Source organism: Equus przewalskii, chromosome 1 (genome assembly GCF_037783145.1).
Source record: "Equus przewalskii isolate Varuska chromosome 1, EquPr2, whole genome shotgun sequence".
Classification (NCBI taxonomy): Eukaryota; Metazoa; Chordata; class Mammalia; order Perissodactyla; family Equidae; genus Equus; species Equus przewalskii.
Window position 1 is genome coordinate 71,372,389 of NC_091831.1, and position 19,017 is coordinate 71,391,405.

At 39.2% G+C, this 19,017-nt stretch overlaps 1 protein-coding gene across 2 annotated transcripts in view; it reads right to left on the reverse strand.

Annotated features, from left to right (window-relative positions):
- Positions 1-19,017, reverse strand: part of CSGALNACT2 (chondroitin sulfate N-acetylgalactosaminyltransferase 2) — a 43,064-nt gene that overhangs the window by 5,259 nt on the left and 18,788 nt on the right. For both annotated transcript variants that reach the window (XR_011524710.1, XM_070567688.1), the window contains 3 exons: positions 17,257-17,435; positions 15,593-15,687; positions 5,906-5,987 (listed from right to left, as the gene is read on the reverse strand). Coding sequence is in view for 1 of the 2 variants with exons in the window: in XM_070567688.1 (XP_070423789.1) it covers positions 5,906-5,987; positions 15,593-15,687; positions 17,257-17,435 (356 nt within the window). In the remaining variant the exon portion in view is untranslated. The remainder of the gene's footprint in view (positions 1-5,905; positions 5,988-15,592; positions 15,688-17,256; positions 17,436-19,017) is intronic.

A 19,017-nucleotide genomic window follows, 5' to 3' on the forward strand; every position in this document is an offset into this window, starting at 1 on the left:
GCTCCACTTCAGCGGCCGGATTTGTGGGTTCAGATCCCCGGCGCAGACCTACTCCACTCACCAGCCACGCTGTGGTGGTGTTCCACATACAAAGAAATACAGGATTGGCACAGATGTTAGGTCAGGGCTAATATTCCTCTAGCAAAAAAAGAGGAGGGTTAGCAATGGATGTTAGCTCAGGGCGAATCTTCCTCAGCAAAAAAACAAAACAAAAAACAAACCTCCAGTGGGGGCCAGTCATGGGGGGGGACCCCTACATTTTTGTGAGTTTTACCTCTAGTTAGCTCTACCAGGTTCTCACAGTGAAGACTGGAGAAAAATCCCCTAGTGCTTCTAGCAGGGGGAAGGAGGAAAGTAACCATTTTGAAACATGCTAGAGCATTCTATTCTTCTTAACAAGACCTGCCCTCAGGAAAAACCATTTTACCAGAGCCTAACCTACCTGGAGGAAGGGATATAACCAACTCCAGCCCACTCTAGCCATCCTGTCTCAACTAAGGTGGGGGCAGTGTCTGACAAACATTTATGAACTTCACTGTCCAGATGCACAGGCTCACTAGAGAGTGAAACCTAATCACAGGACTACAGCATGCTTCCTCTTCTCCACACCTTACCTCCACGTCACTAAAGGCCTATTTACCGCAGTTTCCTTTTACCTAGTACATCATGTTCAGCTATCAAGAAAAAATTAGGCATACTAAAAGGCAAAAAATGAAGTGTGAAGAGACAGAGCAAGCATCAGAACCAGACTCAGATATGGCAGGGATGTTGGAATTACAGGCACACCTCGGAGATATTGTGGGTTTGGTTCTAGGCCACTAAATAAAGCGAATATTGCCATAAAGCAAGTCACATATATTTTTTTGTTTCTCAGTGCAGACAGAAGTAATGTTTCCATTACACTGTACTCTACAAAGTGTGCAATAACATTATGTCAAAAAAATGTACTTAATTAAAAATACTCTATTGCTAAAAAATGCTAACTATCATCTGAGCCTTCAGTGAGTTGTAACGTTTTTGCTGGTGGAGGGTCTTGCCTTGATGTTGACGGCTGCTGACTGATCGGGGTGGTGGTTGCTGAAGGTCAGGGTGGCTGTGGCACTTTCTTAAAACAAGACAACAATGAAGTTTGCCCCATCGATTGACTCTTCCTTTCATGAACGATTTCTCTGGACTATGTGATGCTATGTGATAGCATTTTACCCACAGCAGGACTTCTTTCAAAATTGGAGTCAATGTTCTCAAACCCTGGTGCTGCTTTATCAACTAAGTTTATGTACTACTCAATCCTTTGTTGTCATTTTTACAGTCTTCACAGCATCTTTACCAGGAGTAGATTCCATCTCAAGAAACCACTTTCTTTGCTAATCCATAGAAGCAACTCCTCATATTAAAGTTTTATGATGAGATTGCAGCAATTTAGTCACATCTTCAGGTTCCACTTCTAACTAGTTTCCATCACATCTGTAGTTACTTCCTCCACTGAAGTCTTAAACCCATCAAAGTCATCCATGGGGGCTGGAATCAACTTCTTCCAAACTTCTGTTAATGTTGATATTTTGACTTCTTCCCATGAATCACAAATGTTCTTAAAGGCATCTAGAATGGTAAATCCTTTCCAGAAGATTTTCAGTTTACTTCGCCCAGATCCATCAGAGGAATCACTATCTGTGGCAGCTATAACCTTACAAAATGCGTTTCTTAAATAATAAGACTTGAAAGTTGAAATTACTCGTTGATTCACGGGCTGCAGAATGGATGTTGTGTTAGCAGGCATGAAAACAACATTAATCTTGTTGTATACTTCCATCAGAGCTCTTGGGTGACCAGATGCATTGTCAATGAGCATTAACATTTTGAAAGGAATCTTTTTTTGAGCAGTAGCTCTCAACAGTGCACTTATAATATTCAGTAAACCATGTTGTAAACAGATGTGCTGTCATTCAGGCTTTGTTGTTCCATTTACAGAGCACAGGCAGAGTAGATTTAGCATAATTCTTAAGGGCCCTAGGATTTTTGGAATGCTAAATGAGCCTTGGCTTCAACTTAAAAGTCACTAGCTGCATTAACCCCTAATAAGAGAGTCAGCCTGTCCTTTGAAGCTTTGAAGCCAGATGCCTCCCTAGCTGGCATCTTTTTCCAATATGACTGTTTCATCTACACTAAAAAATCTGTTGTATAGTGTGGCACCTTCATTAATAATTTTAGCTAGATCTTTTGGGTAACGTGTTGCAGCTTTTACATCAACACTTTTTGCTTCACCTTGCACTTTTATGTTATGGAGATGGCTTCTTTCCTTAAATGTCATGAACCAATCTTTGCTAGGTCCAAACTTTTCTTCTGCAGCTTCCTCACCTCTCTCAGCCTTCACAGACCTGAACAGAGTTAGGGCCTTGCTCTGGATTAGGCTTTGGCTTAAGGGAATGTTGGGTTTGATCTTCTATCCAAACCACTAAAACTTTCTCCATATCAGCACTAAGGCTGTTTCACTTTCTTATTATTTGTGTGTTCAGTGAAGTAGCACTTTTAATTTCCTTTAATAACTTTTCATTTGCATTCACAAGGTGGCTAACTGTTTGGCACAAGAGGCCTAGCTTTTGGCTTATCTCAGCTTTTGACATGTCTTCCTCACTAACCTTAATCATTTCTAGCTTCTGATTTAAAGTGAGAGACATGCAACTCTTCCTTTCGCTTGACAGAGACCCTGCAGGCTTATTAATTGGCCTATTTTCAGTATTGTTGTGTCTCAGGGAATAGCGAGGCCCAAGGAGAGGGGGAGAGATGGGGGAACAGCCAGTTGGTGGAGGAGTCAGAAAACATATAACTTAATTTATCCATTAAGTTCACCATCTTACATGGGCAGTGTTCGTGGAGCCCCAAAACAATTAAAATAAAAACACCAAAGATGACTGATCGCAGATCACCATAACAAATATAATAATGAAAAATTTTGAAATATTATGAGAATTACCAAAACGTGACACAGAGACACGAAGTGAGTAAATGCTGTTGGGAAAATGGTGCCAACAGATTTGCTTGGTACAGGTTTACCACAAACCTTCAGTTTGTAAAAGAATGTAATATCTGCAAAGTGCCATAAAGTGAAGCACAATAAAACGAGGCATGCCTGTATCAGATCAGGAATTCAAAACAACTGTGATTAAAATGCTAAGGGCTTTAATGGAAAAAGTAGACATCATGCAAGAACAGATGGGTAATGTAAGCAGAGAGAGAGAAATTCTATGAAAGAATAAAAAATAAAGGTTAAAGATAAAAAACAATGTAATAAAAATGAATAATGCCTTTGAGAGGCTCAATAGTAGATGGATCTGGATGAGGAAAGACTCTCTAGCTTGACGACATGTCAATAGAAACTTCCAAAATTGAAAGCAAAGAGAAAGAAGACAAAGGAAGAAAAAAAACACAAAACAGAACAGAATATCCAAGAATTATAGGACAACTACAAAAGGTGTAACACGTGTCTAATGGGAAGATCAAAAGGAAAGGAAAGAGAGAAAGGAATAGAATCTCCAGATGAAAGAATCTAAATTCCACACAAGTGCTGATGAGAGGGCAGGGGCTCCCTTTCTCACTCAGCCCACGTTCATAGGGTAGAGGTTCCACTTAAGGTGTGGCAGGCCAATAATACTGGGGGACCTTCTACCCCACTCAGCACTCTACTCATAAAGCAGGGTGTCACCCTGAGAGAACTGTGCCACTGCCTCCACCCCAGCACTGGAGCAGAGGCTTGGAGATTTTTCCCAGGGGAAGAGGAAATCCGTAAGAACAAACTGCTCCAAAGCTCTTCCCAAAGGAACTGACTATTTGAAACAGAGTGTACAGAAGTTCAAGCCAAAAGGGGCTCTTGAAAATAATGGAGATTTTGATGGTAAACAACTAAGAGGAGGCTGATAGCCCCATTAGAGGAACAAGCTAAAATGCAGGCTGGCTAGTTTACCAGAGAGAAACAGGGAAAAGTGACAGCTAAGAGCCCTCGTGGGGTGGGAACAAATCTCAAAGACTTGCCTCAAAAACTACCCTGCAAAAGGGCACAATTTAATAGGGTCAGACTGTGGAACAATTTATGCCCCAGAGCATTGTCAGCAAGCAATTAGTGAAGCCTTAACAAGTGGGTGCAATACCAAGAGAGAGGCATGGAAAGAGACAAAGAGAGCCCTGCTAAACCCAGTGTCATCCCAGGATGACTGTGCACATGCCCTGAGGAGTGACATGAGAGGCTTCATACTGGTGGAGGGTGGGGAATAGAATTAACTAAAATAGTAAAGTGAAGTCAATAAGTAAATAAACAAGGAAAAACAAAACAAAAAACAAGCCCTGGAGGCAGGGGGGAATCAATATCCAGAATTGACACAACATATTACCCAAAATGTCCAGTTTTCAAACAAGAAATTGCGAGGCATGTAAAGAAACAGAAAAGTGTGACCCATATATCAGAAAAAAAGCAGGCAACAGAAATTGCCTGTGAGAGGGCCCAGATGTTGGTTTTAACAAAGATTTCAAAACAACCACTGTAAATATGTTCAAAGAATTAAAAGAAATCATACTTAAAGAAGTAACAGAAGGTAAAATGACAATGGCTCATCAAATAGAGAATATTAATAGACAGAAATTATATATAAAAAAAGAACCAAATGGAAATTCTGAGGTTAAAAAAATACAACTCAAAGAAAAAATTAGCGTAACTCAACAGTAGATCTGAATTAACAAAACAAAGAATCAGAGAACTTGAAGACAGATCAATTGAGATTATGTAATCTGAAGAATAGAGGGAACAAGAGTGAAGAAAAATGCACAGTCTTAGAGAAATGTGGGACATCATTAATTGCACCAACATATGTCTAATATGAGTATGAGGAGAAAACAATGAGAAAGAAGCAGCGAGAAATAACAGAGGTCAGAAGGCAGTGATATATCCTTACTGTTTTATTAAGCAAAAAGTCAGGGAAAAGGGCATTAGTTTCATTTAATAGTCTTTTTATTGCTATTTGCTGAATTTCCATTATTCAAGTGTTATAATGATAAAGAGACAAGGTAGAGGAATTTCCAAAACAAATGGCTGATTAAAAAAATGAATGTATGATGGACGTAAAAAGTATATGAAATACATTCTATTATCAAATATAAAAAAATAAGTATATATATAAAATATATAAAATATTTCTAATATGCTGTGGCAAGGTAGTCACTGAATGAATCAGGAGATATGGAATCAGGTTTCAGCCTTTCTTAAACTATGCTCTGATGCTTTATTTTTTTGCTGTGTAAGAATGACGATGGGGTGGGGCAGGAAGATTAGACGAGATTCTTCATGGTCATCTTTGGCTCAGGAGAGTGAGTGGATGACGAAGCCCGTGACTCTCAGTCCCCTACTCCAACTTCAATGACAGCTAGAAAGAGCAGCTGTTTTTTCATTTGTTTTAAATACTGGGATTTTGCATGACAGTTCAATAGACAATTAAAGGGGGTTTCATCTCTAAATAAAAAAATATGAAAGCCCGTGGACTAGATAATCCACCATTACTTCCAGCTGTAACAATCCATGAGTACAACACCAAAGTTATGTAGAGACTTTTTATAAGTACTCGAAACAACTGCAAATATAGGTAACAAGCCAGATGTTTTCAAAAACTGGTTTGATTTTAAAGAAACAAGTAAATATTATATTAACACTTTTATTTTATCTTTATGACCTCATTTTTGCTATTCAAAGACATTAATTATAAACTCACTTTGCCTTTCATATTTCCAGACTCCTCTTTTTAGCTAATCTCAGACATTCATAATTTAATAGGAAAACACTCAAATCTGAGATATTTTAGAAAAATGCCATAAGGTGCTACAGTAAATACGTAAAGTCCTATCCTTAAATGTCAGGTATACTTACCAATGGTTAGGAAATCTGATCGATACTGACAAGTCATTCCAAAGCCAAAATCTCGCCAAAAGCCAGAATCCTTTTTGTGAACCTTAAGTTAAAAAAAAAAGTTCAATTTAATCCCTCAAGAACCAGAAGTTTTAATCAACAATGAAACAAATTACTTTCCAAATAATAATTTTTCCTGTCATTTATGTGACTGGTAATGGATCACATGCATTTATATTATTAAATCCTTACAAAACCAACAAAAATATAGTAATCACTATGAGCAAAAAATTCTTGCCACTTTCACTTTAGTTGAATTCAAGCCCTGTCAAGGTGCAAGTTAAGGCTACTAATAATCAAACAGTGTGTTGCCTGACCTCACAGGCAACATTCTATTCTAGGAGGACAACAGCTGCGCAAACACATACTGTAATACACTGTGATCAATTCTTCACAGGAGACCTTATTTGGTGCCTACCCAGCATCCACTCCCTGGCCACTTCCTGACTGTACAGTTTTGCTCTGGTAAGTACCTGGCCCCTGGCAGCCCATGAGCTTCAGGGAAGCTCCTTCTACCTGTAGCTTCAGACTGGGCCATGAGTATTCTATACCTCACTTACTGTAGGAGTTGATTCACTAACAGGCATTAGATAAAATTCAGACCAACATGTTAAAAGGGGAGAGTTGTTGGGAACTTTGGAAAACAAAGCCCCCTCATTCTTCTGAGAGAGCTACTAGAAAAGACACTTGCTCGTTTTGGATGGAGTAGGGCAGGAGTAAGTAAACTACAGCCTCCAGGCTAAATCTGGCCTGCTGCCTGTTTTTGTAAATAATTTTAGCGGAACACAGCGACACTCATTTGTTTACAAATTGTCTGTGGGTGCTTTCATGGTACAATGGTAGAGGGGAGTAGTTGTAACAGCAACTGGATGGCCTGCAAAGCCTAAAATATTTTCTGTGTGGCTCTTTACAGAATAAGTTTGCCAAACCCTGGTGTAGGGTGTAGATGTGAAGCTGGGAAGTGCTGCAGTCCTTTTCTACGACAAGGGAAAAAAGCCCCCTGGTACATAGTTGTACATTCTTCCTTGTGGGTCCTTCTAGTTGTGGCATGTGGGACGCTGCCTCAGCGTGGTTTGATGAGCAGTGCCATGTCTGCGCCTAGGATTCGAACCAATGAAACACTGCGCCGCCTGCAGCAGAGCACGCGAACTTAACCACTCAGCCACGGTGCCAGCCCCAGGAAACCAGCTTTAAAATGAAGCTGTCACCACTGAAGTCCAAGCAGAAAAAGAAAAAGATGATCAAGGCTTTGATGATACTGAGCCTCCAGAATCAAGTAAAAGTTGAAGCTTGATAAACCTCCTTTATCTTATTCATAGATTCAAGAAGTGTTTAATCTGTTGGACATGGTTCTGGGAGCTGGGACCCAGCAGAGAACAGAGCTGCAAAGTCCCTGCCATCACAGACCCTCTGTTTTGATGGGAAAATAGCAAATAAATAAATATATATCTCAGGTGGTAATACATGGAGAATGGGAGAGCATGATGGAGAGAAAGTCCATTTTGGATATAATGGCCACAAAAGGCCTCTCTGAGGAGGTAACTTTGGAGTAGACACCCTAAGGAAATCAGGGACTGAGCTATGCAAATATCTGGAGAAGATCATTCCAGACAGAGAGCAACATGAGGTAGGAGCATGCGTGGAGTGTTTGACAAACACTAAGGAAATGACTGTGGTAAAAGCAGAGAAAGCAAGGGCAAGAGCAGAAGACTGAGGCTCCAGGGTCAAAAAAGGGCTATTATATTTTTTAAAGATGAATGGTATTATTTTTGTATGCTTACAGTAATGATCTAGAAGAGGCAAAATGTTCGGATAGGAGAGAATAAAGAATGGCTGGAGGGGTATCCTTATTTAGGCACAAGGGATGAGCTCTATCTAGTTCACTACAAAAGGACAGACTAGCCTTATGAAGGGACATGGGAATGGAGAGAGGCTGAGGATGTCAACACAGAGGCAGTGAGGCTGATGGATCTCATGATAGAATGAGGAAGTGAATGTCTGACTGCTTCTCTTTTCTAAGCGAAATATGAAGCAGGGTACGTGGAGAGTGAGTAGTAGAGACAGGTGCTGGGAGGTATGAGGAGATGGACAGCGTGGCTGACTTGGAAGACAGAGAGTGGGTGGATCAGGGTAAGGTGCAGGACTTCAGGGCAACCGGTGATCCCTGAGGCCTGTGGTCATATATTTAAAGCAATGTCACGTAGTGGGCTGTGTTCCTCACTCTCCATATTCTGCTGCTCTGTGGCCTGAACCAGGCCCTAGACGGAATTGCTCTTAGTCAGGTTGGGGTTCTAAGACAAAACGCTGGAAGGAGTGAGGGATGAAGGAGGTGCGTGCATAGCAAAGAGGCTGTGGATAATGACTGACGATGGAGTCGGAGTTGGGAAGTGAGGATATGGATGTGTGGAGGGTGCCAGAAAGGAGAGAGAGGCAGCTGATCCAAAGAGCAGCGTTGTGAGATAGCTCCCTTGAACAAATGAAGTTGGAGCTGGGATATGAGAGATAAGTAGAAGTTAGCCAAGTGAAAGAAGATGTGCTGGGAGAAAGTCCCAGGCACAAGAACAGGCTGTGCAAAGGCCTGGAGATGGGAGAGCACACTGTGGGTGAAGGATGGTGGGACTAAACATTGGAGTCAGAAGTAGAAGTGCCCACAAATGTAGACCAGGGCTCAGCAAACTTCTATAAAAGACTAGGTAGCAAATGTTTTAGGCTCTGCAGAACACAGGGTCTCTGTCTCAACTACTCAACTCTGTCATTGTAGTGTGACAGCAGTCATTAATAATAATCAAATGAACATGCTGTGTTCCAAGAAACTTTACTTATGGACACTGAAATGTGAATTTCACATAATTTTCAGATGCCATGAAATATTTTTTTTAAAGTATTTTTCAACTACTCTTAACTTGTGGGCCATACAAAACGAGGCAGCCGGCCAGATTTGGCCCACAGGCCACAGACTGCTGTCCCCTGGCCTAGAGGGATCTACAGGGCCACATCAGAGAGAACTGCGTATACCTCGTCACGTGGTTTCAGTTTTACCCTAATGGCAAGGGGAATTCTCTGAAGAGTCGGAGTAGAAGGACTAATGTGATCAGATGCTATTTTTGGAAGATCACTCTGGCTGGAGTATAGAGAATAGATAAAAAGGGGCCAGAAGGGACACAGGGAGGCTGATTAAGAGGCAACAGTTATAATCTGGGAATGGGAAGCTAGTGGTATAGACTATCATGGTATGTACAGAAAGAAAAAATTGGACGGATGTAAAAAAGATTTAGGACACAGAATTGACAGAAGTCAACAAGTGACTGAATTGGCAAAAGTTGGGGGTGATAGGGAAGGATTAACCAAAGATGACAGCAGGCTACCACCCTAAACAACAGGTATGTGATGCTGCAATCCTCTGAGAGTGGGGGCATAGAGGAAAGGAATGATGTGGAGCTGGGTTCTGGACATGATGAATTTGAGGGATCTGTAGGGCAACCACGTGGAAATTCCTGCAGAGAGCAGGAATATAAGGAATATACAGGTATGTAGAGGAGTAGGGACAGTGAAAAAGCTGCTTTGCAGAATGGGAGAACCGACTGGAAAACGGAGAATGAACTAAGCAGCACTGAAAACTCAGCTCAAGCTGGAGCTAATAAATGAGGTACCAATTTTCCTTTTCCGTTTCTTTGTTTGGGGGAGGGCTTCTTCCCCTTCTAGAATGTAAAGCTCACTGAGGGCAGGGCTTTTTGTTAATTTTGATCACTGCTATATCCCAAGCACCTGGAACAATGCCATGCACATGGCATAGAGGCATAAGTTTTGTGGCAAAACCAAGGCTAGGCTCTAATATTCTTATCTCTTTAGTCAAAATATAACCCTGGTGCAAAGCATTAAAACAAAACACCCACTTTAACATTTCTACCTTATGCCAATTCTGATTTTACAAATATTATGACTTCATTTATAACTTAGTTTCTTTAAAAATTCTTCAAATATTATTAGACTTAGGGAAAGGAGTCATTGGTTTTATTTGATTTTTAAAGCAATGCATTTTCCCTGAGGAAAAATAGAAAGAAATTTGGATTGTCCATAATCCCTGAATTTTAGTATCTTACCGCATTTTTATCTGTCCTTCTCTTAAGCATGTGGGGGACACAGCTACCTACATCTCCAGCCCTCAGCTGCTCACAGACACCAGACTCACAAATCCTACTGACAACTTGGCACTTTCCCTTGCATGTCTAATAAACAATACACACCCACTATGCTCAAGTTGAAGTCCTGATCTCCCTCTTGCCACTGTCTTTCCCTCACTCCCACATCTAATCCCCTAGCAGGCTTTCTATCACACTTAGCATGAAGTTCAAACTCCTTATAGGAGCTCTTTATGACCTGGCCCAGCTTTGTGCCCCTTGCCCGCTGTGCTCTAGCCACCTTAGGAAACCCTCTGTTCCTTCTGCCTGGAACTGCCCTCCCCAGCCACTGCGCAGCAGGTTCCTTCCTGTCATTCGGATGGCCCCTCCAACAACCCATCTCAGAAAGGCCTTTCTGACCAAACACACCCCAGAAACGACCTAATTACTCTTCATAACTCAGCCTATTTTAATGATCATGGTATTTATTAATTGATTTTATTTTCTCTCTTCCTACCAGAATAAAGATTCTTGTGAAGAATAACCATGCCTGTATGGTTCTATTCAGTGGTAAATAGTGGCTGCCATAGAACAGACCCTCACATTTGATGAATTAATATAACAGAGGCAGTCTATGAAGCGGATAAGAGGTGGAGACTGTGCAGCCACAGTGCCCGGGCTCCTGGCCCCATCCGGACCAGCTGTGCATTTGGGTGGGCACTCAACCATCAATCACACAGCTGTGTCCTCATCTGTAAAATATGGGAAATAACAGCACCTACCTCAGAGGTTGTTACAAGGATTAAATGAGTTAATATGTATGATAAACAGAATAGTACTTCACACGTAGAAAAGGGTGCATGAAAATATTAGCTGTTATTAGCATTAAAGTATCTAAAATATATATATGCCATTTCCCATTTTATAACAACATTTCCACTGCTGTACTTATTTACATTTCAGGAACATTTTCTTCTTGATACCTAATATTCACCACAGTATATACTGTAATTCAATATATTATTTTAATATTAGAGTTTTTCTTGCTTTTAATGTTCGTCAATATTATACATATTGCTACTCTACAGTTCTGATTATTTCCTCAAGAGAGACTCCTGGAAGTGGAAATTACTGGATCAGAGGGATGAACCTATTTGACAACTCCTGACCCAAAAAACTGGCGTGTATTTCCACACCACACGCAAGGATGGAAGAGCTCCATCCCGCCAGGCTCACTCACATGGTTGTTTTCAAAAACAGCGATTTTATAGCAGAAAAAAAGTACTGCATTGCTGTTGTAATTTATTCTTAGTAAGACTGACTATTTAAATATGTTTATTGTGAGTTATTATCAACTGTCTTTTACCTATTTTTTTTCTGAGTGTATTTCCTATTAACTTTTAATATATCTTTAAACATTAAGGAGAGAAAACTTTTGTCTTGTGTTTTAAGTGAGGAGACTGAAGCTTAGAAAGGCTGAGTAACCTGCAAAGGTTACAAAATGAAACTAGCATCTGAAGTGGAAGTACTTAAGCTTATTTTTCTACACAAAACCTAGAATAAATCTGCATTCAAATCATTCTTTGCCCACATCCTCCCAAACCAGACAAGAATATTAGCATGCTTTTGCATTCCCCTCTTCACCCTCATATGTTGAGTCCATTTGGCCCTTTTTGTTTGTTTGTTTTTCAAGTATTTTTTTTTAATAAATAAACTTTTTATTTTGAAATAATTTTAGATTTACAGATAAGGTGCAAAATAGTAAAGAGTTCCCATTTATCTCTCACTTACTTTTTGCTTCCTCCAAATGTTATTATCTTACATTGTTGTTATAAATTTGTCAAAACTAAGAAACCAACACTGGTACATTACTATTAACCAAACTCTAGACTTTATTTGGAATGCACCAGTTTTTCCTTTAATGTCCTTTTTTCTGTTCTAGGATCCAGACCAGGGCACCACTGTATTTAGATGTTATGTCTCCTTGGTCTCCTGAGACAGTTTCTCAGTCTTTCTTGTTTTTGATGATCTTGACTGTTATGAGGAGTACTGGTCAGGCATTTTATAGAATGCTCCTCAACTTGGGTTTGTCTAAAGTTTTTCTCATGATCAGTTTGGGGTTCTAGGTTCTTAGAAGCCCATAGAGGTGAAGTGCCCTTCTTGTTACATCATATCAGGGGTGCAGGACAACACTGGTGATGTTAACCTTTATTACTTGGCTTAAGGTGGTGTTTTTCAGGTTTCTCTATTGAAAAGTTAGTTTTTCTTTTTCCATACTAATTTTTCTGGAAGTGAGTCATCTAGCTCCACCTTTTGGAAAAGGGAGTATCTACAAAAGTTATTTAGAATTCTGTAAGGAAGATATCTCTTTCCCCCTATGTAAATCTATCTCATCTTATCTAATCAAATTGACCTATCCACTCATTTATTATTATTTACCTATTTATTTACTCACTCATTTATTTATATCAATATGGATTCATGGATATTTTATGCTTGGGGTTATAATCCAGTCCTATGTTATTTATTTTGTTGCTCAAGTTGTTCCAGCTTTGCCACTGGCAGCTCTTTCAGGCTGTTTCCCTTTGACATATCCCCATCCTTTTGTTGTTTGAGTATTTCCTTACTTTCTGGAGCTATAAGATGCTCCAGGCTCCTCTATTTCCTGTCCCAGCACTAAGGTCTGGGAGCTGGGTGTGCTTGCTACTCTTGGGATGTCACTGCTCCCGGGCCCTCTCAGGAGACAGAGCTAGAGAATACATGTATGTTTACCATGTATATACCCTTTGACTTTTTAATCCCAAATTGCTATTAATTTCTTTTTTATTATGTGTGTCATCAACAACTGTTAAACAAAACTTTTACTGGGTTTTTGCTGTTGATCACTCTTATTCTCAGGTCTTCCTCTTTTAATGTATTCATTTCTTATTCTGCTGAACTAGAAAAGGTCTGTGAGAAATAAACTTTTGAGTCCTTGAATGTTAAAAAATGTCTCTTTTACCCTCAAATAGTAGGTCAAATTTAACTTCTAAAATCAAAATTATTTTTCTTCAGAGTGTTTAAAGTATTGTGTTATTGTTTCCTAGCACCAACATTATCAAGAAGAAGCCAAATGCCAATCTGATTCTTAATCCTTTACAGACAAGCTAGGTTTTGCTATTTTTGGTATCTCTGGAAGCTATTAGGATTGTCCCTTAACTGCTGTTCTCAAATGCCAGAAGACTTGTCTTTCTTTAGTTCTTTGAAGTTTTCTTCCATTTCCTTGCCTCTCCAATCTGTTCTCTTTTTTCTCCCTTCTAGAACTCCTATCAAACAATTGGGAGCTTCTGGACTGATTTCCCATGTCTCAATTTTTCTCTCACATTCTCTCTTGGTCTTTATGCACCCAGTTGGCTTATCTTCTAGTTTACAAATCTGTTTCAGTTGTGACCGTTCTTCTATTCAGCCCATTTACTGAGTTTTATATTTTCACAATTTCCAAGTTCTGACTCTTTTTTAACAACACATATTGTTTTATGAATTTAATGTTTTCTCTAATCTCCCTAAAGGTATATTTATTGTAAAGTTGTTTTCTATCTGTATTCATATTATCATGTGTTGATTTTTCTGTTTATTAAAATGTGGTGCCTCTCTTTCATAGTGTTGGTTTCCTTCAAATGTTTGGCTAGTTTTGGTTAACTGCTACTCATTTTTGTTTCAAAAATCACTGTTCAAAAATCCATGGCTGTTAACTATGATTACGGCAATAGCAGAGGAGGGGCCAAACGTGGTCTCAGGCAGAAAGTGCTAACAGCAGCTCATCCTTTGAGTCTGGGGCTCCCTATCCAACCTACAACTCAGTATTCCCAGGACCCTACCCTGACTTTCTAGCTCCAAGGACCATACACCCTGCCTCAGCCTGTGGGCCAATCCCCGTGGTACCTGTTGCTCAGCACACCCCCAGAGAAGCACATGTACTCCACCACTCTGTCTTCTCTGAGCTCAGAGGATGCAAGGCAGCCTCATCTTCAGTGTTCTCCTGAATACGTCCCAGACAGTTCTCTTCCATTAACCCTATGCCAACTATTGCCATCTTACAGAAATTTCTCAAAATTTAGATCTACAAATGGCACTTCTCTCATTTTCCAACACTAATATAACTTCTTTTTAATAATTCATTTTTACAAAGGATTTAGAGTGTCAGATAAGGCGGATGTGGTGCTTGGTTTGCCATTTAATCCCATTTGTATCCATATTCCTAAGCAGTACTGGCCTACAGAGATGGTAGAGGGGTATGTGTGTGTACATGCTCTGCCATGGGTTGGTATGAAGCTAATGCTGGCCTCATAAAATATAAGTAGATCATATGGCACTAATATTACTGTTCTTTGAAAGTTTGGAAGAACTCACCAGTAAAACATTCTATCTATGTACCTGCAGGGTAATTTTATGATAACTGTTCTAATTTTTTAAATAGCTCTTAGTCTCTTCAGAACGTCTATCTTTTATTTATAAAATACTAACATGAGCTTTTATAAAACACTAACATATACTTCGCTCACGTTACTATTTTATAAATTCTCAAGTCTTTCCTTTTATTTAGAACTTTTTATACCCATTATATAAAACTCATTTCTCTCAACGTTTTCTTGTTCTAATTTCCAATGTTGTTTTCCTTTTCACCCTAAATCTGCCCACTTTATTACAAAGAATTTTTTTGCAAATATAGAAGCAGCTCCTATATTTGTCAACCTATTATTTTTGGTTCTTTAATTTCTGCTTTTATTTCTTTCCTCAAAGTTATTTTTCATGTTTTTAACATCTTAACTTAGTTCATTTGTTCCCATTTTTTCTTAATGTTAACAATAAAGATTAGGCTAAATGCAATATACTATCCTGGACTGGACCCTGGAACAGAAAAAAGGCATTAGTAGAAAAACTGGTGAGATCCTTATAAAATCTATAGTGTAGTTAGCAGTAACTTACCAATGCTAACTTCTTAGTTTTGACAAATGTACCATGGTTATGTAAGATGTTAACATTAGGGGAAACTAGGTGAAGTATAGGAACTCTCTATACTATCTTTCCAACTTGTCTGTAAATCTAAATTATTTCAACACAGTAAGTTTATTTAAAAATTTTTAAAAATTTATGTAAGTATAACTTGGTCGATATACAGCACTTCCATGCCATGACTAAGTAATTTCCTACAGTATCTTATTCCTTCTTAGTTATTTAGTAGTTTTAATTTTAAAATTTATTTTTAGCATTACTAAAAATAAGTTGGCAGAAATGACTGTAAAATTTTCATATTCTGGAACATAAAGTTTTTCTCTGTGGCCTAAACTCCCCGCCCCCCCCCCCCCCACCAGAATGACACAATTCTTCAAACAATAAATGTGAAAGCATTTGGGGATGGGGAGAGACGATGAAAATCTGTTTATAATAACTAAAGTTTTTTTACCGAAACTTTGTTTTCTACATGTGAAACACATAAAGGAACCTAGCAAGGATCTGTGAGGCCTTTTATATCTGACAGTAAGAGTCTTACCAGCTGCTGCTCCACAGGCGGTGGCACATCCTGATTGGCATAAACGATGGCAGGGTTGTAAAGACTGAACACCACAGGGTAAAACACTTTCTTACCTATAAATTAAAATATGTTTAGAAAGCACAAAGAAGCTGTAAAGTGAATGACTGATCTTTACTGCAATATCTAATAAGAGTTTATATTAAAATCTCTTTGTCACATATAATGATTTTATTCTATCAATATTCAAGCTACTGAATATCATGTTGATTTGATGAACACAATGATTTTATAACATATCAGTAGGTGACTATGAAACTATGACGCTGCAAAAGAACAGAGAAAAAAATAGACTAAAGGGTGCTTTACATGTTTATTCCTTTTGACTTTGGGGAGATGCGCAAAGGTATTCTCTCAGCTAGGTGAGCCATTTATTACTCATTATTTCACTCATTAGCAGTCATAGATGTAGGTTAACTTCTGACCATCACCAAGAAACTTAGAAACTTCTGTTAAATACGCTCTTCAAAATGAATCATACAAACAGTAAATCCAAAGAATACTGTACAATGGATATATATAATCAAAATATAGAACTGTAGACAGATTTGAACAAGATCTGGAAAAGTTGGAAGATTAAGAGTTAAAAATACTTGACAGAAGGCCTACAGAAGGCCTTGTCGTTGGCATTCAAATTGTTAGTACTGAAGGTCCCTCAAAGGTTAACTTGCTGGTCTCCCCTCAATAGAGAACCCTTTGCTAAGACTAGCCTCAACCAGAAGTGATCATATGAAATGCTCAGTAATTGTCAAGGACCTTGTAAGTAATGTGGCAGCCTTTGTATTACAAGATTCCTAGCAGATGCTCATCTCACCTTCGTTAAAACTCACTTAAGGATGGGGAACTCAATTTCTGAGAGATCTATTTCTGGATATAAAAATATTTCTTTTACATTGAGCAAATATGTCTCCTTCAACTTCCACGTTCTGAACTTCATGCTGTCTGCTGTAACAAAGTAAACTTAACCCTCATTTACTCACTAGGCTCTCAGAGAGTTCCTGACAATTATTCCTAACCAAACTGAATAATAAGAATGTAATAATTTGCATGATATGAATAGTTCTACATAAAAAAGATTTACTATGAGATTTTTCAATACAGAAAAACTTTCTTTTCACCTTTAAAATAAGATTTGATTTATAAAAATGTCATTTGCTCTTACATTTTCAAAAATTATCTACAACACAAAGCAAAGTATAGCAAGTCATCCCAAAATGCATAGTCTGGAGACCAAGCACTATCTGCAATGTAGACCTCTGTGTGCGTGCCTGTGTGTGTGCCGGCTCCATCCGCCTGAGGTAGAGTGCTTCTGACTCTCACACATCTCCACACTGTCTGCTTGGCTCTTTTTCTGATGGGGTGCTGCTTCCTCCTTGTCAGCTGCAAGGCTTTTTATTTCTTTGGGTTTGTTTATTTGCATTCAAACGTAGACATTGGAATTTGGCAACAAGAGAACAAGGGGTATGAACTTCAGAGGGGCAAATTTTCACTTTTCTACTTAATATTCCAGTTAAACTATGCCTACTATAACTTTAAAAAAATACCATTAACTTGACTCAAAATATGGGACATGCTGACAGTTTTCTAAATTCTATGCTCAGCTCATCTACCAACATTTTACGCACCTGGCTCAGCATTTAACCGGCAGCTGTTAAGGAATTCGGCTGAGAAATATATATCAACATCACAGAAAAACATCAAGACCTCTCCCTTGTCCCAAGCTCGGGCACCCACGTTTAGTCCTCGTCCACGGTTAAATTCTTCATTCAATGAGACCAAGGTGTAATTGTGAAAATTAGACTCACTATGAGGAAAGAACATACAACACATGATAATAAGTGCCACTTAAAGATTAACAACTCTCTTCCTTCAACACAACTTACAAAATATGTTTAAAGTTCGGATATTTTATTATGTTGGTTCTACATTCACACAAGGAAACGAAACCATCAGTTTCATGTGTATGATTGTCATCAGGGACACATATTCACTAAATGCCCACATTTGAGGCAACACGCTGGTTGTATAAGGTTAATAAGTGTTGAGGGGCCACTGGCCTTCAAGATCTTAAAAAACTATTGGGGAGAAAAGAAATATACATATGGAAAAATAGCCATAATGTCTGGTAATAAATAATGCATTTCACATGAATGATACATACAAAGAGCACTCTTCTCTAGAGTTCTTCAGATCTTTGCTCAAATGTCCTCTTATCAGAGGGATCTCCCTCATACCATACATGGAGCAGCCCCGACTTCCCTCTCTTTAATCTCTATCCCCTTGCCTAGCTTTGTTTTCCTCAGTACCACCAGATCTCTTTGTTTGAGTGTCTCTCCCACTGGAATGTAAGCCCCATGAGAGCAGAGATGCTGTTTTGTTCATTACTGTGGACACAGTGCTCGTGATAAAGTAGGAGTTCAGTAAATATTTGCTGAATGAATGAATAAACAGCAGTTCTGAGGAAAAAAGGTTGCTTTTATCTGGAGTAGTTAGAGAAGACGTTAGAAGTGGAATTAAGTTATGCCTTGGTTAAAGTCCTGAATTCAGTGGTGAGTGTAAACGTCATTCCAATTAATTATTCTCAACAGCAAAGAGGTAAGAAGGTAGAAAGCATTTTGGAGAACAGGGATCAAACAAATCAGATTGGAACAGAGGGATCCTAAAATGGGAAGAATGAGAGAAGACCATAAAAGTGTCAGACTGAGGATCATCTTCCATGAGAAGTTAAAGAAGCTGGTCAGTGTCCTAAAAGCAAGGAAGAGTCAGGGTTTTCCTGCCAGGGCAGTGGTTCTCACAGTGAAGTCCTTGCATCCACAGCATCAGCTTCCCTTGGGAACATGTTAGAAATGCAAATCCTTGGGCCCCACCCAACCCCTGAATCAGATACTAGGGGTGGAACTGAGCATTTGTCTCTCTCTTGGGACAAGTCACTCGAGGTGACTCTGATGTTAAAGCTGGAGAACCGCTGCACTAGGGTATAGCTGGATCAAAAAAAGGAACATTTTAGAAGATTACTCCTCTAATAGTATAGAATGGCAAGTAGAGAGAAGAGAAGGCTCAAATAGTGCATGGAGTAGACTCCAAAGGCTGTGGGTGCCCACACTCCCCCTCTTACAGGATATAAATCTCTCTCTTCTTTTGGGGAAACTGCCAATCACCATCTCACACTCCCAGCACCACGTGGAGGAATAATCACAGAATACCCCAACCACAGTAATTTCCTAGGGGCGGGGACCAGACTCCAACTGGGCCAATCACAGTACTCCCACCCCACCTGGCCAGGATCACTGGCTTAAGGGTGGGCAAAAGTCCTTCCCTGGGATTTTCTCAACTGGATGTGGGAGAAAGCTCTTTCCTCTCTGATGGCAAAGCTAAGAAGATGCAAA